The sequence below is a fragment of the Phaethon aethereus genome (assembly GCF_964289735.1).
Source record: "Phaethon aethereus genome assembly, chromosome: 6".
Taxonomy (NCBI): Eukaryota; Metazoa; Chordata; class Aves; order Phaethontiformes; family Phaethontidae; genus Phaethon; species Phaethon aethereus.
The window spans coordinates 18,377,660-18,398,844 of record NC_138580.1 but is presented as its reverse complement, the minus strand read 5'-3'; the positions used below and the strand labels follow the sequence as shown (position 1 = coordinate 18,398,844).

Sequence of the window (21,185 nt, the reverse complement as noted above, 5' to 3'; positions counted from 1 at the left end):
TGCACGTTCACCGTGTGAGTTCTTCCTTCTTTCCAGTGACGATGGAGGAAAAGGGGGTATGTGAAGGAGACCTAAGACATAGATGCCGCTGTCATCACTGCCTCCTCCTCATCTCCTTGCTTTGGCAGCTCAGCAAGTGTGGGAGAAGGGGGAGCTGGAGCAGCAGGAGACTCTTGTGCCTCCTGCTCCTCTCTGAGCCCCAACTCTGCATCCATTTGCTCTAGCTCCCCCTGATCCAGTAGCTCAAAGTCATCTGCTTCCTCCTCATCCTCCGGTGAAGCTGCTGTCTCTGTCTCCACCACTTCGGTCTCTGACAGCTGTGCTTGGAAGCTCAGTTTCTCTTCAGGCTCGGTGGGAAGGAACTCTGAGAGGGAGGGCCCCTCGCTGGCCTCCGAGGACCGCAGCAGGGCAGAGAGGGTGTTCTGCACCGCCGTGGTAATGGCAGTGGTGACGATCTCCTCGCTCAGCGTGTCAATGCAGATGCCCAGGCCTGGGGCAGGGACAGTCTTTGGCTCTGCGTTGCCTCCTGCCACTTGCCCACTCCCATTGAAGTGCGTATTTACAAAATGGAGAGGAGACGCTAGGCGAAGGATGGAGAGGTCAGAGTCTGCGGCCTCCTTCTCTGCCGAGTCCAGCTCGCGGGCAGCGTGGGCAAGCTCAGGACCCAGAGGCACACCAAATGCATCTTCATTGCTCTGTGGTCCCAGGTCTCTGGAATGATATTCTTCCACGGAGGGAAACTCTGCCAGGTCTTTGGAAAATGACTCCTCCGGCTCGCTGTGCAGGCTCTGCTGATCCAGGTCTGAAAGGCACCAGCATTAAGGCGCAGGTCCCCTCACCTCGACCCAGGGCACTGACACCTCCCACCCACCTCCCTCCAGCTGACACACCAAGGCTCACTTTTGGGCATCCTCACAGCTCTGAGAGCACAGCAGGAAGGGGTCTGCAGATATTCCCTTTGCCCAGTGGCATGACTCGCATAGTGTGTCCCGTTTCTCATCCTGTTCTACATGCTCTGTGCTCAGAGAGGACTTCCTTCTCCAGCTCATGCTCTCTGCATCTAGAGCCCTCCACTACAAGCCACAGGGTCAGGGAAATTGTGCTTACAGCATGTCACCTGCCTCTTCCTCCCCAGACACTCAAGTGACTACATCCGAGTGGTTACATTCATGGTCCTCACCACTAACCACTCTGTCTCTGAGCTTGTTCATCTGACAGGGTGGGATGTCCGACCTGTTTCACCCAGCATTGTATACGGCGTGTGACTATACCACGCAATTATTTCTGTGGGACTTTGTGGATGGCCTTGCTCCCTTGCTGGAGTGGCAAGAAAACATTGTCTTGTGGGGCAGTCATCAGAGGCAGATGTCCACTCAGGACCAGCTCATGTTTAGCCATGAAGCCAGGACATGCTGCGCTGCTATTACTGCTTCCTCTTTTTAATGCTCCTCCCCTTGCAAATAGCTATGCTCTCCCCCTGTGGTTGGAGGGACAGTTTTTCTGGGAGAAACCACTCAGGGTCAGGAAGGCAGCAAAGTGACCCATCACGTACCTTCAGAAACGTCCGTCAGCTGTGGGGTGGTTGCCCTTGAAACAGAAAAGCCCCCACTCTCCAGGATGGAAGCCTCCTCATCAGAGAGCTCAGAATCTGTGATTGACAGTGCCAGGGCAGTCTTTTTCACATCCACCTGCATGGGATGAAGGCAGAGGGACAAATTCCTGGGTGTCTGACTACCAGTGCAGTCTACGGGCACCTCTGCACAAACCAGAGCTTCCAGGCAGAAGTCACTTGCTGGAGAGACTCTGCACAGAACAGTATGAAAGTGGAAGGGGACCTGGCAAAGTACTCATTTGCACTGCCAGGGAAGGACAGTCTCAGCTCACTGGCTTTCCTGCAATAATTCACTGCCTGAAGCTTTGCCTGCCCTCAGTGAGGAACCCAAAAGAGCCAGCACAAGATGGGATCAGCCTGTAGGAGTCTCAGAAGGCTTTGATCCTTCTTCCTCTCCTGGGATCACCAAGGAGCAAAACACCCCTGCCCTTTTGCATTCACGCTGGGCCCAATGAAGCCTTCTACAAGCAGCAGTGGTTCAAGTATCTGCATTCCTTTGGAAGCTGAAGCTTCCCATCTCACAGCCCAGCTACATGCCCAGAGCTCCTGTAAAGGAAAACATTCAGTCCATTTCTGTGGTGCACGTATAGAAAGCTCCCACCCAGTGTGACCACAAGCAGGGCACTGTGTAAGAGACACCAGTGCTGCTCATCTCCCTTTTCCAGTGGTGAAGAGCCTTTGCACATTACACTGGGGCGGTTGGTTTCTTTAGGAGACACTCACATCCTCTCAGCATGAAGCCTAACCATCAAAGAAATTCGACAGGCCAGCAAGAGGCTGGAGCATGGCTCGCCCTGTCCTGCTACTGCATCACCAGCCCTGTGGCACTGACTTCTCAATAGCCAGATTAGAGACAACGGCCTTCATCAAACTCAAACATACCCTTTTCGTCTTGGGATGATTCTGCAAAAAAATGACTTGTTGCTCTGCTGTTTGCTATCAATGCAGCTGTACTCTCAAGCTGCTACAGACCAGAGAGGAGGGGCTGGTACCTGCACAGCTCTTTGTGCTCTTACCACTGGGGAGAAGCCCGACAGCTCTGCCTCACTCTCACTCTCCGTTTCTGCTGTTGGCTCATCACCTGTTGCAGGCTCACTCTTCCCTTGTCGCTCTATGAGAAAAAGCAAGGCTTTGCATGAGACTGATGGCATTTTCTGCTTTCATACATCAGTTTCCTACTACTTCTATCACCCTCTGAAACTGCACAAGTTTCCCAGAGACAACTGTAATCTGTTGCTCTCATTTGCTATTCCCAGGATCACCTGCCCAGTCGGTCTCCCCATAGCTCTCAAGTTTCAGTCTGTTTTCCCCTGTAGCCTTTCACCACACAGCGTTGGCAGACCTGCTCTCCCATTGCCCTTTGCTCGGGCTCCATCCCGGGAGCACGGCACCAGAAAGAGTCAGAGCGAAGCTGAGTCCTTACTCTTCTTCTCGTGCTTGTGGTGCAGCGTCTCTGCTTTCATACTGTAGTCCAGTTTCATCAGGACAGGCTCCAAACGCGTGTACATTCTCTGGATCAGCTCATGGTAGACCACCAGAGGCCAGAGCAGAATGCTGAGCACTGCAAACAGAGGATGCGGGGAGTGTGAGAGACAGACCAAGCACAACCCAGCCCTTTACAGGGCGCCAGGAAGAAACTCTGCATCAAGGGAAGCACAGTTGAATGGCATTTGCTTTCCCATCTGATTCTGCCTAAAATCCTCACCCATGGCTATTCTTACTCATTCCAAAGCTGCTTGATTAACCAGGTTTTCCTAACAGATCTCTGTTAGGATACAGATTTATGTTAAGATGAAGCATAAGCACTCCCTTCAGCCACTGCATCCCAGCCCCTACATGCAACAGAGGCCCTGAAATGAGGTTATTAAAACTAAAGATCACCATAACTTTTATAAGGGTAGCAGCATAGAGCTCATATGTAGATGCGCTAGCAGCAGACCACCTGAAGAGTCTTCAGAGTTAGCAGGACTCACAATGCAGTGAAAAAGGTCTTATTTGCTAAACATGCAGCTGCTTTAACAACTCTCTCGATATGGATTTGCCCGCTCTAGGAATTGAGAGACTGCAGGTTCCTGCTTCTCTGGGACCTCAGCAGCACAGCCCCAGCCGTGGGTAGAAGAGAAAAGCAGCGTTTTAGCGAAGGCTCCCTCTCCTGACTTTGCAGTTGTACTGCAGGCACACGCCTAAAGGAAGAGAATTCCCGGAGCACATTGCCTATATTAATAATCTAGCACAGATCCCCTCAAGAAAACCACAAATATGCTTCTACCAGCATATCAATAGCACAGGTAGGTCTTGTTTCAGCTTAAGTCAGACAAGAGAGCTGCTTATACTCACAAATGATGTAGGAGATCATTATGCCTGGAACATAGTGTCCAACTACAGCCAGAATCAGGCAGCCTGAACAGACACTCATGCAGAACTGAAGAGAGAGGAACAAACAGAAGTGACAAGAGGCAGAGATACATCTACACAACCAGTGCGGGAAACCCAGTTAGAGCAAAATGAGGGATGCTCCTAACAAAGTCAGTACACCAGCTTTGCACTGAGTACATTCAGATGCTGATGATCACAGTTCAGACAGCTTGGTTGGGTTAAGCTGTAAGCATTAGAGGTTCAAGCACAGGAAGACCAAGGTAACCCAAGACCCCAGTAAAATGAACCAAAACTTTATTGTACAGTTCTTTATGAAGTAACTTATGTTCCCTGAGGCTAGGATGGGATATTGCAAACTGCCATTTTAGAGTACATCTCCCCTGCAGAGCTCAGCACTTTAAGAGAAGCCTGTACTGTCCCGACGGAGGCAGGAAGCTGTTACAGAGTCACCAGATGCTGTGCCACTGCTATGGAATAAACCAGCTGGCAGAAGCATTAGCAGAACCCACACTCCCACCAGACCAGGATCTTCCTCCTCTGGAAAAATTGGAAGCATAACAGTGCAGCCCTAAGGGCCTGTCCTGCATTCTCCTGGGGAGCAGGAGAAGTGAGAACAGACATCCTGCAAACCAGGTTCAAATATCGACTGAATCCAGGAATGAAAAGTTTCATTCATAATGGAAAGGGTCCACAAAAGCTAGGGGCCTCTAAGGGCTGTCCTCCCAGTGAATTCATAGTTTATGGGCATCTTTGTCCTGGTCTCCTACTCCCTGTAGTTGGGACAGTGTTTTAGCAGAAGAGGAGTAATCAGCAGTGACAGAAACCCACTCCTTTCAGCACACTGGACACAAGCAAGCTTGATACAATCCTACTGGCTGGTCTGTCCTACTTTTCGTGAGCTGAGGCAACTCCTGTCTACAAATCCTTTCCAAACAACATGTCACAGCCATCAGAACATGGTTTACAACAAGCTTCCACGCATTCAGAAACACTGCTGCAATTGGACTCGGCTAGCTACGATCTTGGCTAGCAAAATAGGTAGCACCAGCTTAAAGGGTTGAATGGAGCCTGTGAAAGGGGCAGAAACTGTAGGATTGCCTTTTTTCTCGCCATACCCAATCTAAGAGCTTTCTTTGCATGCTAAGAAATAAAACTAAGTATAGTTAGCCATTCACAGAAGGGGTTAAGTTCAGCTCCAGTTTACAAATACTGGAAGCAAATTACTCATTATTTAAGCTTCCCATGGCACAAAGTCTGAAAGGAATGAACAGCAAATGTTAAACAGGGATAGCAAATGTAAAAATATTGATTTGACATTCTTCCATCTCCTAGGCCACTAGTAATGGAAAAAAAAGCCCCTGCACAGAAGAGCAGGTATCTCCAGCTTACCTTGGCAGGATTTTGCCTCTTGTACTGTAGCAGTTCCTGCAGGTACAGCCTGAAGGTGACCCAGCTCTCTGCCAGACAGTGGCACAGCTCAGGGACACTGAGCAGGTGAGGTTGTGCCCCTGAAGTCACCCCCTCACTAGAGACAGACAAGAGCAAGAAGACAATCTTTGAACACGGTCTGTTTTGTTGCAGGGCGGGAACAGCTGCACTGGGAAGCAGAGATTCCTACCAAAGGCTTGACAATACTGACTGCATCTTCAACTGAACTACGGAAGATGCTTGATTTGAAGATACTTTTTTCTTTTCATCAGGAAGAGAGCCAAGAGACACTAGAGCCAAGCAGCAGCAGCAGCAACCATGCCACAGCATCCCTGTGCCACAGGGCCAAGATGCAAAGTGGTTTACTCAAAGCCACGCAGACAGAAGCGCTGGAGGTGCAACTAGTCATGTGGCCTCCTCTGGCACCAAGTCCGAGGTAGCCAGAGTGTGGTACTCAGACCCGTAACCATGGCCAAGCACGGGATGCAAGCTACACCACCACAGACAAGCACGTATGGCCTGCAAAAGTCAGTCCTGGGAATCTCCTTCTCTCTGGAGGATTATTAAAATAGTCCAGGATAGATCCAGGGAAGAAACTTGAGAGTTCCTAACATCAGAAGCACTTGAGCTTTATTGCTACTGAAAGAACATTAGCTTTCCCCAGAGTCTCAAACTGTGGCTCCTGAGCTGATAAGCAGCCCCCAGTGCAGGAGAAACCGCTACCAATGTTTCACAGCAGGAGCCATGCAGTCTATCCACAACAGCAAAAAGGGCAGGTGAGATCACTACACTAAATTAAGGCTTACCCACTCTCCCCTCTCACGACACATCAGTGAGCTTACCTCTCCCCTCCTGGCTCCTCCGATGGCTGTGCTGTAGAGAGAACACAGCAGATTAAGTCAGCCAAGTGAAAAATACAACCCGACATTTTTACCACTTGAACAGAGTAGAGGTGGAGACGTATCATCCTTAGCTAGGGATGCACCCTGAGGACCTTCTTCGTGCTCTCATGCAAGCAGGAATCACCAGCTTGGAGTTTGAGCTGTGCAGACTTCAGTGCATCATGCCTGGAGCCAGAGCACTGGTCTCAGGGTGCCCCAGCACACCTTGTAACCTGTGTTGGCAAACACGTGGTGTGACACTTATATCCAAGGTGCACCCTGCCGCTAGCACGTGGGCTCTCTGCTGCAGGGACTGTACAGTTTGCCCCAGCGTCCCATTCATCTGGGCAGTGCCACCCCCAGGGCAGCTGCCTAGCCCTTGTCATTCACAGAGGGCTGCCAGCATGGTCCCTCAGCTGGGCAAAGCTTCAGCTTCCACGTCAGAGCTCAACATGGCACTAGCAGGTCTGAGCTGCATTTCCCACTGTCCGGCCCAGACCACAGTCCCTGGCAGGATGCTGTGTACAAATGCCAGAGATCTCCCTGCTGCCTCTATCCTTTCCCATAGAATTAAGCAACAAATAGCCATCTTGTGTATAATTATCTAATTTTAGGGCTGCTTTATGTCCCCTGACAGCCCTTTGTGCCAGGCACAGATATAACTACACTACTAAGGTCTGGCAGTCTGGGTAAGAGCAAGGGAAAGCTTCTCCGAGGCCTCTCTGCACGCAGCCCATGGACTTAGTCCATGCAGTACTGAAGGGAGGAGCAGTGTTTCAATGGCAGAGGTCACATATGATTATGCTCTGTCTTTAGATACATAGAGGGAAAAAAACCCCAAATATTTCTATGACAACTGGAACTCACGAGCCTGGCTACCCATGGATTTCGGTGTCCTGGCTAGCTGACCAGTGTCTGGGGATGTACAGGGCTCAACCAAAGCTCTTGCAGCAACATAGCCTTTATAAGTCTCCTGTGTTCAACACGCCCTGATCATGCTGTAAAGGCCCTTTGAGGTCTACCCTCCTCTACCTGTCAGCCTAATGTCCTAAAGCTGGTAGGGACAGGTACATCTTTGATGCTGTCTGGCCCACAGCAAACTTGATTCAGGCTGTTCAAGAGGTTCTGAAAACCAATGGGACCCTATGCCCCACACTGCATGTCACCACATAAACAGGACTAAAATAAAGGTAGGAAGGCTATGTTCAAAATCCAGGCTACTTGTTGGAAATGGGCTTAAAAATGTGACGTGAGCAAAAAGGCGTTTGAATCCTCCCTGGAGTCATCAGCCAGATGCAAAGCCCAAGAGCAGCAATGACTACCCCAGGGAAACGCACAGAAGAGGTGAACATCTGTCACTGCCAACACCCAGTGAGACTTCAGACTCCAGTTCAAGCCGCAGAAGAGAGCAACTGCTCGTAGCAGCCTTGCCACCATTCTCCCAAGACACAGGACGTTGGGCCAAGTATGTCAGACTCCTCCTACCACTGCAGGCACGGCACCAGCCGGCTCGCATGGTGCAGTGGAGCGGGAGGCCATCCGCCCAGAGGAGGAGGCAATTCTTTGAGAGCGTGACCCAGATTTCCAGTAATCAGGCCTGACAAGAGGAGTCAGCTGCTCTCAGATTGGGCTGCCCATCCGCTCCTCTGCCCACGAGTGTTCGGCACAGCGGCTGGGGCAGCTGGCGAGCACTGCTCACAAAGGGAGCTCAGGGTGTGAAGTGAATGTTATGGATGCAGCTCCACCTCCACGGGGCGGTAGCTTCTCTTGCGTGACCGCTGTTGCTCTATTTTGTTATTGTGCTCAGGAATCTAAAGCTGCTTAATCGCAGCACGCAGAAATCCAGCTATATCTCAAAACCTCAGCTATTACCTGCACTAAATCACCAAATAAACTACATCTGGCACTGGCCTGTCTGTGACAGCTGGCTATACTAGTTGTACCAGCTAGCAAATGAGGTGCTGGGATGCTCACCATACTCTGCTGGACAGATGTGCCAGCAACACAGTAAGCGGGGTGGCACAGGAACCCCACTCCTCTCCGACTGGCTGCAGTAATTCAAGCCATCCAAAATATGCCAGCAGAGGGAGTGAAACAATTCTCCTCAGTTGCTTTGGAAGGTTTCAGAGACACTTTGGGGAGCTGCAGAAGGTTTCAGCAGGCTGCTGAGTGTTCACGTGATTTCAACTATCCGGAAAAACACAATCTGTCTTTAAAATCAACAGTATCTTGTTTCCTGCAGTGGAGTAGTCTGCCTTCTGTCCATCCCAAAACACTGGAGTCTTACACCAGTTGGAGGAACAGCCCAACCACAAAAAACCTAGAGCATTTCTGACAGGACATGTTCACTTAGGTAAGACTTAACTCCAACCTGTGCTGCAATACTGTCTAGCACCAGTAAAACTAAGCCAGCAAGCCCGATACCCACAGCTGGCCTCAGATCATCAATAACTGGCTGAAATCTTGCTGTCGGCATTTCACACCGGATTGTGGGTTAATACAAACCACTTGACGTACACCAGACTCTTCTGGGAGACCAGTCAGCCGCGCAGGAGTTTAGTTTACACGTTGGTACTGACAAATTATCGCTGATGGATTCCTTGGCTCTTACAGGTTTTCAACGCTTCCTGAAGAGGCATTCTTCATCTGTGTGTAAACTTTAGCTAGAAAGCAGGGGCCCTTTTTAAGGAGTACCAGCGTTCAATTGCAACGCAGGCTTTGCTAAAGCTCTCCCATGTCACACTCTCCGATGCTGACCAAAACACAGCTGCCCAACAACAGTACAGAAAACAACCCTACTTGATGCCCATTTTCAGGAGAAAGTAGAGGTGCTTCTTAAGTCCTTAAACAATATTTAAGTGGAACCCCACACAGAGGTGGTTACATATGGAGAAAATACCCTGTGCGTGAGCTGAAAATATGCAGTCCTTTCTGACAGGACCTAGAAAGGTTGGGCATCTTGCTGCTGTTAGTGCGTCCCTGATCACAGTGTGTGAGTAACTGCAAAATATACGCTGAGGTTTTAGCATTCCTTCAGAAGTGATGTTATAAGCAGTCACCTGAGACATACAGAACTGCCACAAGCTGAGGTTTGTGTATATACGTGCCGACTCTTGAAGGTGTGGTACTGACCTACTTCCAAAAGCTCCTGGAAAGGCTTACAGGAAGCACTGAGGAGGAAAGCCACAAAGCTACAGCTCTGCTTCAGCAGGAAGCGAGAACCACACAAGAACCCTTAAGTATTCCACAGTGCCAATTCAACAGGCGGCCCCTCAGGAACGCAGAGCACTACTCCTTCCTTGTGGAGGCTGAGGAAACATGGTCCAGTGGACCGTGTCAAAATCAGGGCTGTGATCTAACCAGGCACATCAGAAAGGTGTCCCTGTTCTTTGCTGTCAGCAGCAGAAAAGCAGCAAGGAGTGAAATATGGGGAAGGACATCACTGAGGAGTGGCTCAGTAGGATGTGCACTGACTTCTTGCAGAGCTGATGACACAGGATGAACCTAACCCCTGGTGCGTTGTTTTGTTTGTTTTTCTTTTTTATCCCTCACTGCTCTGCATCATATAAATTGATTTCAGTATGGATTTCCTATTTCTTCTGTGATAACACAACTTTTACAGGCCTGGTACTTGCTGGATTGATTCTACCCCCACCTGCCTCAATGACACCATTCTGTATTGGACACCAGGCTTGTGCATTTCTGGACATGTTTCAAGTGAGATATTTTGGGTTGGCTTTAAACTATCCCCTTAAAAATCCAATGTTGAATAAGCAGGAAATTAAATTGGCCAGTCCAGTTTGGCTGCCTAGTTACCTGAACCACACAAAGCAAACAGTTTCAAGCCTACAGCTGAAACATATCTAATCTTATCAGGACTTCTGTGAAAGCACCCTTTAAGTCAGTACCCTTTTAGGTCAAATAAAGGGCACCTTACAAACACACATATAGAGGGGCTTTCATTCAGAAAGCCTCCCTAGAGTAGCGGGGCAGGGATGGAGGGCCCCAAGCTGCCTTTGAAGAGCAGCAGTAGATGCAGTAGGCAGGTCTGGGTCCAGTGGTTTAATAAATTCCAATGAAGGAGGCACTCAAAGCAGACAGCAGCCAATCCACGCCTATCAACGTTCTGAGGCTGTTCCTCTTGTTTCTTTTGTGTCTAATGTCGGCAAAGACCCTTCAATAAATGAGAAAGATAAGTGAAGTGATCAGACTCACCTACTAGCTGGAGACCAGATGCTGTTCAGTACAGGTACAATATACTAACTGTCCCTGCTCTCAGACCTCATCATCCACTCTGCTACCTGCCACAAGAAGTGGCTCTCATCTGCTCTGCCTCTTTCAGGGCATAAGCCCATGTTGCACTTAACTAAAACCAATACACTTCAACCCCCCGTTTCCTTCCCCCAGCTCAGCTGGGCCTATTTGCTCTGACCTGGAATGATCTTTTTGCCACAATATTTGCAGGAGGGAAAGGACATAGCAGAAACACTGCATCATCCTTGTCACCAGCTTCCCTGACAAGCTAGCTGGGCCCCCTTAGTCACTCTCAAAATTAGCTGCTCCCAGAACTTCTCAGCCCTGGGAGCAATTCTCCCCATGCCCAGAGTATTAGGATACATAGTGAGTATTAGGATACATCCTAATACTCTGACACAAATAGGCAAGAAGCAGCACCAGTACCAAAGCCTGCAGTTACCGTAAGAACAGGACTTACACAATGTACGAGAGAGCCAGGAAAGAACTGGCTGTGGCCATCGCCCAGCAGCTGGTAACACTAGAACTCTGTCACTAGCTACACTGCTACTCATCACATACCTGAAAAATCAAACAGGAACCTGGGCTTCCACTTCTCCAGCAAGAGGATGCCAAGAAGGGACATGCTGAGGAGAAAGAGGGGTCTCAGGGAGGTGGAGGAAAACAACCTAGAAATCAAATGACACATTGTTAGGCAGGAAAAAGGTGGCAAGTTACTGCTCTTCAGGAGCAAACAGATACGGCTCAGTGTACGGCAGAGCAGACTGCTACCAGCCACTGCAGCAAGCATTGTACTCTGCAGACACCCACCCCTGCCACAGCACATTATCAAATGGTGCCTTTGCCCACCATTGCAGCTGACAGCTGCAATGACACCAGACAGCTGACTACCTGCCATCTCCCAGCACTCTCCTCCCCTGCTCCTGAGCTCCTCCTTCGGTTGTAAAACAAGGCTAATGCTCCCTTGTACAAGTCCTTCTGAATCCTCAAGCTGGAGGCTCTAGATAACATAAATACAGATTGCTGTAGCAGAAGACTGGTTGAGAATTATCCTGTTTGCTGAAAACTTAGTCCTAGCGTCATCACAAGGTCCAGCATTACCCACAGGTAGCACCAAAACACATCCTGCACCTGCTTCTAGATGCCCGTTCTTTTATCACAAACTTCTCCCTGTTTAATCAGAGCCTAGCACTTCAATGGCTCAATTGCTCACTTGACTCTATTGTAAAACCTTTCACGTCCCTCAACAACACATTGGCTTGAGCCAAACACCAGCTCACGTAACACTACTCACACACAGACATGTAATCCCACCATCAAAGAGTTTATCTCCCCACTCCATATAGATTCAACTGCAAAGGTTCCAGGGTGGTGCTTGTGCCAGCAGTGGCTGTCTGCATTGCTCCTTTCCTCCAAACAAGAGCATCAGCACTTCCCTCAAGCTCAGAGGAGATCTTTTTAAGTCTCTCCAAAAACAACTGCCAGGAAAACGCATTCACTCTCTCTCCTTTAATGAAAACTCCTTTCCAGAAAGGAAAAGTCGCTCTGCTATTTTACCTTGCTCCTCTTCAGCAAGTATTTGCCAATAACTATCTCAAATGCATCAAACTGATCAGAGTTGAAGAGCATCTCGCTGTGCAGTGCAGGGAAGGGCTGTGCTCCCCACCAAGGCACGGTCAGGGGCAGAGCACTTGGAAGACAGATCTGTCTCACTGGGCAGTACAGAATGAAAGCCGCATGCTTTCCAAAGGCTTACAGGACCCGTAATGACCTAAACAACGTTTTTATCCGTTCTCACAAGACAACAATTCTGTAGCTTAATGCGTCAGCTCTGGAAGAATTTCCTCCTATTCCACCTCATTTATGGATTGCAGTTGAAGGATGCTGGCTAAATCCTCGACGGGACCGTAAATAATTCCTCCCACTCTGTGATATTTAAATCTCTCTCAGCCGTCCTCTATTCTGGGCATTCTCTGTTCGTCTCGACCTTTTCACGCACGGTCCCTTAGCTGTCATTGTCTACCAGCCCTGCCATCTCATCGCATGCCTCTCCCCATCCCACTAACTTCAAAGCTCTGCATTCAGACCTTTCCAGCTGGTAGAGGAGTTCAAAACCATTTAAGTACCCAGCTACCATGTACGCCTCTGATAATCATATGGATGAGGGAGCAGAATGTAAGTGGCCTCCTCAGAGCGACTTCAAAGGCTGTTTGGTCACATACTTTCCCCTTTTCCGACTTCTGCATCTGTCCCTTCCTATTTCATCTGCAACCAGTGTTTAACTCTTTCCCTGGCCAGTTTTGACCTTTTCTGATGGGAAAGCCGCTGTCTGAGAGCTTTTTTTGCCAGTAAAACTGACTCACTGTTTATACAAACAAACAGGATGTTTTTCATTCCCATCCACAGCTGGGCTCTGCCACTCACACTCCCAGCTCCTCGTGCCGCTGCCCTGCCTGAGAGGCAGAGGAGAAGGGGGAATACACTCACTCCCAAACCGAGTGGCCTCGGCCTTAACATGAAAAATCAGCACCCTCCAGAAAAAGATTAATGAGCAGAAGAGCTTAAATACGCCACACGGCAGCCTGCTGCTGCAGGAGGCGATGGGGCTTACTGACCACGATTATGGGTGAAGTGAACCGATAAAGCACGGATGCAAAAATTAACCAGAAACGTGCCTGGGCGAGCCTCCAGTTGGGCCCAGCTGCATTTTATTATCGCAGGGCAAATCCTGCCCAAGCTCTTGGCACCTTCTCCCCTCAGGGAGGGGCCCGTTTTGTCGGAAAACAGTACGGTTTCTCCTGGCTAAGCACATCCCATGGCGTTACTGGGTGCAGCTGCCATCAGCTTTGCTGCAGAAATACAGACCCTGGGCACCCCAGAGGGCATCGTCACCTACCCCGAAGGCTCACAAGCCGCCACACGCCACTGCCACCGCGAAGGGCTGGACGAGCAGCACCTCGACAGCCACCCGGCTGCTGCCAGAGCCGCCCGCCCACCCGGTGCGGCCTCGGCGGGGCAGGCCACACCGCCGGCCCGGCCCCCCCCGGCCCCGCCGCGGCCTACCCCCGCCCCAGCTCACCAGAGGGCCCCGCCGAGCGCGGCGGCGGTGACCAGGCTATGCAGCGGCCTCTCCCACACCAGCAGCCGCTGCGCCGCCGCCAGCGCCGCCTCCCAGCCCCGCAGCCGCTGCCGCAGCGCCGCCGCCAGCCGCGCCGCCGCCACCGCTGCCGCCGCCTCCTCCTCCTCCTCCTCCTCGGCTGCCGCCGCCGCCGCTGCCTCCTCGGCTCGGCCGCTCGCCATGGCTGCGGGTGGGGAGGGAGGGGCCGCTGTCACCGCCGGTGTAGAGGGGGTGGCGGCGACCGCTGCACCGGCCCGGGCAGGCGGTACCGCCTGACGGGGACCGGCGGCCGCTGGCGCCGCGCGCATGCGCAGTCCGCCAGCGGCGGCGAGGGCCCGGTCGCGCATGCGCCCTGGGGGGAGGGAGGGGCGGAGCGCGCTGCGCAGGCGCGCCTCAGGCCAGGCCTCCTGCACCGGAAGAGGAAGGCGGGCGGTAGGACTCGGCCTAGCAGCGGCTTCGCGGCCTCTGCTGCGGTCACCGGCCCCGGCCCCGGAGAAGTCCGGCGTCTCGGAGTGGACCAGCCCTACTCCCTTGGAGCGGGCCCGGCACTTGTCGAGTACCGGAGGGGACCCGGCCTCGGAGCCGGCCCAGCACCCCCGGAGGGGACCCAGCAGCCCCTGCCCCCGGGGCGGGCGGGATGGAGCTGGATGGGCTGCTGCTGGACGAGGAGGGCACCTTCTCCATTAGCGGCTTCCAGGAGTTCACGGTGAGTGCCCCCGCGGTGTGCCTGGCCTAGCCTGGCCCCAGCCCCGCACCTTCGCAGGCCCCTAGGGCATTCGCTTCTTAAGCCCTGACCCTGAAGAGCCCCCTGTGACCGCACACGGGGGCCCCTGGCTGAGCTTTTGGGGGCCCTGCTGGGCCCGTCGTACCCCTAAGCTGGCTTGAGGTGGAGTGCCCGGTGTGGGGAGTGTTCAGGGCTTTTCTCACATTCCCCCTGTCTGCCTGCAGTTCCTGCCCAGGCACCAGCAGCTGAGCGAGAGGGTGCGGAAGCGGCTCTATTATGGCTGGGACAAAGACTGCAGCCTGGATAATCTCTCCAGCCCCGTGGCAGGTGGGTTGCTGAGTGTCCCCAGATAGGAATGCTGAGTCAAGGGGGTTGGAAGTAGCCCAGGGGCTGAGAGCAACAAGTCACCCGCTCCCTCCGTGGTGCCAAATCCCACCCCTGCCCAGCCTTCCTCACTGTGCACAGCACAGCAGGCAGGATGCCAGAGCCTCATGGCTCTTGCTCTCTGTTTTACTGCCCTATCTGGTCTACTGATGCTTTTTTGGCATCTTGCTGGTGTGCAGGTTCCTTTAGGCTGCTGGCAAATTCCTTGACAGTGAAGTCTGTGTCACTCATGAGAGTTGCCTTGGGCAACTTCTTGTGCTGTGCAAAACACTAGGGAGTTCATTTAATTTGTAGTTGGGAGCAGCAAGGGATAAATGCCTGCCTGTCTCTCTGGATCACATCCTTTTTTTCCTGTTGATTCAGCATTGTTTTTGGGGAGCAGAAGGACGCAGCGGGGTTGAGGCTGAGGACAGTGGAGAGGAGCGGTCAAGGGCAAGCAGTGGTTTGCTGGAGAGCGTTTATAGTGGGGTCGCTTTAGTGGTTCTGCAAGGTGCATGCTCACACAGCTTGCACAGGTCATTGAGCTGGTGGGGAAGTGTGCTTGCGTTCAGAACTCTTGTGATAGTTTTGGGGAAAGAGTCTGAAGTCACCAAGAGGCTGTGTGTGAGGCTCAGCAAGGAGGGGGTTGCTGGGCATGTGGTGGTGGAGCAGGGGCGAGCAGAGTAGCCAGCTGTCTGGGCACTGCTTGGAGTCATGAGTTCTGGCATGAGTGGTGCAAGGGAGTCACGTGGCTCGCCTTTGGGGCTGGCATCACACCCGGGTGCAAGATGGGACTGTTCCACAGGACACTAGCAGTGTTGAAAGTTCAAAGGGCACATTCATGAAAGAAGACTCTGTTGAGAGCTATTAACTGTAAAGGCTGCCTCGCACCCAGGAAATGCTTGGCTCCAGTGGCTGGGGGCAGGAGCGATGCACAGAGAATATCACTGTGAGCTTATCTACTCTTACAGCCTTCTTTTGACGGCTGCTATCAGCTATATGTCTTGGTACAGCTGTGCCATTGCTATGTGGCAAGTTTATGGCACTGCTCTTCAGGTGAGATAGAGGCAATGGTGGGAAGAGTCCAGAGTAGCAGGAGGAGCTGTAAAAGGTCTTTGGCATTTGGGAGCAGTCACAGGAGGCAGTGTGGGGCTGGCTGAGGAGAAAGAGGTTGAAAAGTTAATTTGTTCGTGCTGGAAAGGAAGAACCACAACCACCTTCAGCGTGCTGTAGCTGTGACATGGGGACAGCAATCATCTGCTCTCAGTGTCCTCTAGGGCAGGACATATTGTCGTGGGTTGGATTTGTGAGCTGAAGGATTAGGTTTGATGTTGGGACAAGGCCTAGGGGGTGGATCTCATGTATCTTCTATCCCTCAGAGCCCTGCTGCTGTCTCTGTGTTGGCTGGTGTGTGTGTGTCCCTGCTCAGCACAAAGGTGGCCAAGCAGGACAGAGAGAGCAGGAGCAGTGCTAGAAGCTGGGTGCTGCTGATGGGGTGGCTGGAGCTGTGCCTGCCTGGCTGTGAGTCCTAGCAGTGGTGTGGCTCAAATGACCTGGGGAAGTCCCTTAGAGCAGTGTGTTTCTGAGCTTGGTGGCTGCTGTCAGGCAAATAATTCATGTGGGACTGCAGCTCTTCTTTTAGTTGCTGGAGAGACATGGGAAGGAGGGGTGCGGAGAGAAGAGGTTGTGTGGTGATGCTTCTTCTGGGAGCTGGAAATGTGAAGCTGCTGGGATGAGCTCTGCTCTCGACTCTCTTGGCCAAGGGCTCAGCCGCAAAATGGAGCTGGAGTTGCCTGTCAAACACTTTTTGCCAAGCACCAGACTGTAGTGCTGTTTGGGATGCTCCCAGCTGGTCCTGTCGTGTTGGGAAGTGAGACGGTAGCTGCTGAAGCCATCTGCCAGTATCCATCAGTCTCTGGCCTTTTCAGTGCTTGAATGCTGAGGGACATCTGCAGGTGGGGGGGAAATGGGCTGAAATGAGGATCTGCAGTTATACCATATTGCTGCTTCCATGCCTTGTTAGTGCCTTTGGGTTCCTGTTCACATGAACATGTTGTCCATCATCATCTTGGGGGCACTAGGGCTGTGGTGGGGAGGAAGCTGGATCAGTGTTGACCATCTCTTGAGGAGGAGGAGTATGCTGGTTGGAGCGGAGCAAAGGACTGGGAAGACCTGGTGTTGACATCATGTCCTAGAAAGCCTCCGAAAGGGCTGCCCAAAGTCTTGCAGGATGAGGGGAGGGTGTTAGCCTCTCTGGGCAGCTGACTGCTGGTAACTCCCTGTGACGCAGACATGCTAATCTGGATCTGCCACTGCCGCTGGGCCTTGGACACACACATCCTCTTCCTGCTTTGCTCTGGCTGTCCTGCCTATTTGTTTGTTCCTCCTTCATCCCTGACTTCTGATAAGGCCTGTCCTACCTTCATAGTTTAATTTAAACTTGAGGGTCTGAGCCAGCACCAAGACTCAATGGGCTTGTTGGGGAAAAAGGGAAGGGTGGGGGTGGACTGTGCCATATGGGGCTAATCCCTTTTGCTGCTTTTCTGTCCTAGACATTGCTGTGGAGTTGCTGCAGAAAGTGGCTCCCAGCCCTATCCGCAGACTCCAGAAGAAATACGTGTCTCATGTATCTCGGTAAGAAGTGAAACTTGTCCCTTTGTGTCCCATGTCAGAACTGGGAGCTCTTGTCTCACCTATGACTCACTGCTGTCCCCTGGGCCAGCACTGAATTTGTGCTTAGGCCTGATTAGTGTCAAAGAGGAGCTGGGGGTGGGTGGCAAGGCCAGCAGGCACAGTGGCTTCCTGACACAGCCAGACCTGCTTCGGGTTGGTCCTACTCTCTGGGGTGCAGGGGTGCTCTTGTTACTGGGACTCTGTACTGGCTGGATCTGCAGCTCACTGGGCAGCCAGGTCTGAACCCTCTCTGCTTTCAGCAGCTGAGCCCTTGCAGCGTGCCTGGCTGCAGGCAGGGCTGCCCAGTTTGGAGCTGGCTGTGCCTGGGAACAGGAGCCAGGACTTTCTGCTCTCTATCCTGCATCCTCTTCACTTTCTCTTGCTGCAGCTCAGGGCAGCCAGTGCAGAGCTGGCATGGCTGGGATGTATCTAGCTGTCTTTTTACTAAACCTCTCCCCTACCTACAAGGGGAGGGAGCAGCCAAGTTGTGCTGTGGTGACTGGGTTGTTCGTAGCACGCAAATAACCTTCAGGTTGGCTCTTGCCTTGTCGTACAGGGAAGCCTGCATCTCGCCCTGCTCCATGATGCTGGCACTGGTTTACATTGAGAGACTCCGGCACCGGAACCCCGAATACCTCCAGCAGATCTCATCTTCAGACCTCTTCCTGATCTCCATGGTGAGTGGAGTGGGTTGGGGGGGGGTCACTGAGTTGGAGGGAGGCCTGGAGGAGTGCGGGAGGGACTGAGATCCTGTCCTTTGTGCTGCTTTTAGATGGTTGCTAGTAAGTACCTGTATGATGAGGGTGAGGAGGAGGAGGTGTTCAACGACGAGTGGGGAGCAGCAGGGAAGGTGGATGTCCAGACCATGAACACACTGGAGATGAACTTCCTGAGCGCCATTGTAAGTGGGGCTGTCACTGTGGCCAAGTATTTCGCAGAGAGGGGGAAAGGATGCGTTAAGGGGAGTCTGGATTTCTGCTTTTCCCCAACATACTCCCATGAAGGAATAGAGAAGGATGTGTCTGGGTGTTGGGTGGCCTGCCCTGACTGTGCTGACCTTTCACTGCTGTCCCCACAGGACTGGAGTCTCTACACAGACCCCCGGGAGCTGTTTGAAGTGCTGAGCTGGCTGGAAGGACGGTAGGTGTGTGGGGTGGGGGTGAGCCTTTCATCCACCCTGCAGCCCTGGCTCTGCCCCTGCTCAGAGCTAGCCCTGCTGCAGTGAAATAAGAGGTTAGGGTACCCGTGAGCATTCACTAGGTTCTGCAGCTCCCTTCCATAGACATTTAGCAGGGTCTTCTCCAAGCCTGCCTGGGTTGGAGCTTCTTCAGTGGAGAAGGTCCATACTGCATCCACCATTCCCTTTGTTTTCCTGCAGTGTGGCAGAAAAGCAGGGCATGTGGCGTGGCTGGTTCACCTACACGGATCTGTGTGTCCTCATGGAGCAGTCCATGTGGCAGCATGTGCTGGGCCAGTTCTACCAGCAAGTGGTGAAGGTAAGGGCATGGGGCAGCAGCTACTTGTAAGAACGTGGGTCCCAGTAGGGGCCATGGGTTTGGAGCACTGGTAGTGGCATGGAGGGAACTGGGTCCTGGCTGGGGATTTAAGCAGGGACTGTTAGGTTTTAGCTGGGGCATTTTGGTTTGTGGTATTTAGGCCCCGCTTTGAACAGGCTGTGTGCCACCTGCTGTTAGCAGCATGGCTGCCTATCCCCAGCATCCAGCCCCAGTGCTGGTCATGCTGTTTGCCACCATGGCTGCTGGGTCGATGTGTGGCCATGCTGGGTCATGGCTGGGTGTGGGGGGTCTGGGCTAACCATCAGCTTCTCTGCAGCTGGCCTGCCTCCTGGGCGTGGTGTACCTGACCGGTTTCGCTGCTGTCTTTGCCTCTGTTACTGTGGTGCACCGGTCTGTGTGCATGAGGAGCACCAGCCCTGCAGCCTCCCGGCCTGCGCTGTTCCCCGAGGAGGGCAGCTGCCAGCTGGATGCCCAGCCAGCCCCTGACGAGCCTCAGCCCGAGCTGCCCAACGTCTCTCCAGCCAGCAGCACCCGTTGCCTGGGGAAGAACGAGACGACTGAGGAGACGCGTCGTGGGGGTGTCACGGCGACTGCGCTCTACTTGTGGGGCAGCATGATGACAGCTCTGTCTTACCCAAAGGCACCTGATCTAGTCCAACACAGGAGCCCCCCACAAGGTCCTTTCCGGAAAGTACCCGCTGCCTGTGAGAGATCTAACCGTACTTCCCCTGTCATAGCCCCCAGCCAGCCTGGCCCCTTCGGACTTGCCATGCTCCCGGTTCCTCCGGCGCTCCACTGCCATGCTTGCGCAGCTGGTGCGGGCCCCACATGGGATGCAGCCCCCAACCGCAAGGACTGGCTGGACCCCCTGGGGCTGAGGCAGTGCTCCATGCACACTGCCATGGATCTCGGCAGAATCAAGAGCTTCATTTTTCCCAGCTAGTAGCGTGGGACAGCAGCCCCTTTCCCCTTCCCTCCTAGTGTGGCACAGCTCACTTCCTTGCACTTGTGGGACTCCTGATCCCTGGGGCTGGAGGCCCCTGTGTTACTTCCAAACCAGCATTTGTGTCCCCCCACCCAGGGCAGGGGTGCCTTTCACCGTAGGGGCGGTTGGGGCAGAGTTCTCTCGCTGTTGAGCTGCTGGGGTGGGAACCTACTAGCTGGAGAGTAGAAATGGGGTGCCCTTGAGCTGGGGTGCTAGGGCAAGGGGGGGTGTTGTACCTCTTCCTACAGTGAGTGGGTGACCCTTGGTAGTGCTGGGCAGAGGTGCTGTGTGGAATGTGGGATGCTGGAGCTGTGTGTGCAGCGGGGAGGGGCTGGGGCAGTGATCCTAGCGAGGGAGTGGGGTGCTCCAGGAGGAGGTGGGGTGCCTGGGCAAGGGGAGAGGAGATAGAAGGAGGGAAGAGTGAGCAGCCTGAGCTGGCTGGCCATAGCAGCAATTCCCCTTGGGGGCTGCCAGGCTGCTTCTTGGGAATATCGCACCAAGAGGGGACCCCACTGTGGCCGTGCCCCAGGGAGAGGTTGTGCCCTGCTCGGCTTGGAGGGAGTGAGGTGTGGTTAAGGCTGAGCTTCCTTATCCTGCTTGTGTTGGGTGCTTTGAAACCGGGGTGCTCTGTGACCCCATCCCAAACCCCAGCTGCCTATGGCTGTGAGCAAACAGTGCCTGACTGCTCCTCAGGACGGGAAGATGGCTCTTTGTCTTGCTGACCAGCCCAGCTCATCAGGAAGTGCCCCTTCCTTTTTACTGTGGATTTTACACCTGTTTTTCACTCTTTTGTAGATGCAAATCTCTTCCAATAAAATTAGTTCTTGCTGTGCACCTGCCTTGTCCTGCTGAGCTGCTCCGTGCTGGCAGCACGGGTGCCCCACTGCAGAGCCCCACTGATGCAGCCGTGCGGTCACAGCAGGCAGTGCTTGCTGTCTGAGCCGGTGTGCAAGGCAGGTCCTAGTGCCGGCAAATGAGCCCAGAGCAGCGAGGCCTGTCCTGTCAGGCTCAAGAGGGACCAGACTCTCTGGTGACGAGAGGGATATTGGGTCTGGTGCCTGGGGAAGGCAGGGGCAGTGGGAGAAAGGAGGCTACCCATCCTTGGGAATGCGGGGAATGCATGGTCTCCATCGCTCTTTGCTCTCTGAAGTCAGTCCAGTTAATGAGTGAGCCCTAAGCAGCAAGGTCTTGGCAGGGTTGCCGTTGTGGTCGCTGGCACAGTCGCCTCTGTCCTGTGACAAAAACACAAGCAGC

The 21,185-nt window shown here is 53.1% G+C and overlaps 2 protein-coding genes across 2 annotated transcripts; one reads left to right on the top strand and one right to left on the bottom strand.

Moving 5' to 3' along the window:
* Nucleotides 1–71: 71 nt before the first annotated feature.
* On the bottom strand, nt 72–13,851 carry RETREG2 (reticulophagy regulator family member 2; the record flags this gene model as incomplete). Its single annotated transcript, XM_082001400.1, has 9 exons — nt 72–802; nt 1,553–1,688; nt 2,629–2,723; nt 3,036–3,173; nt 3,950–4,034; nt 5,378–5,513; nt 6,259–6,289; nt 11,113–11,219; nt 13,631–13,851. 9 exons carry the CDS (start codon nt 13,849–13,851, stop codon nt 72–74), a joined length of 1,680 nt encoding a protein of 559 aa, XP_081857526.1.
* A 455-nt stretch (nt 13,852–14,306) lies between these two features.
* Nucleotides 14,307–19,894, top strand: CNPPD1 (cyclin Pas1/PHO80 domain containing 1; the record flags this gene model as incomplete). The annotated part of the gene is made up of 8 exons (XM_082001343.1): nt 14,307–14,375; nt 14,618–14,720; nt 17,309–17,390; nt 17,986–18,106; nt 18,202–18,330; nt 18,508–18,569; nt 18,808–18,925; nt 19,263–19,894. 8 exons carry the CDS (start codon nt 14,307–14,309, stop codon nt 19,887–19,889), a joined length of 1,311 nt encoding a protein of 436 aa, XP_081857469.1. The 3' UTR covers nt 19,890–19,894.
* Between the last annotated feature and the right edge of the window lie 1,291 nt (nt 19,895–21,185).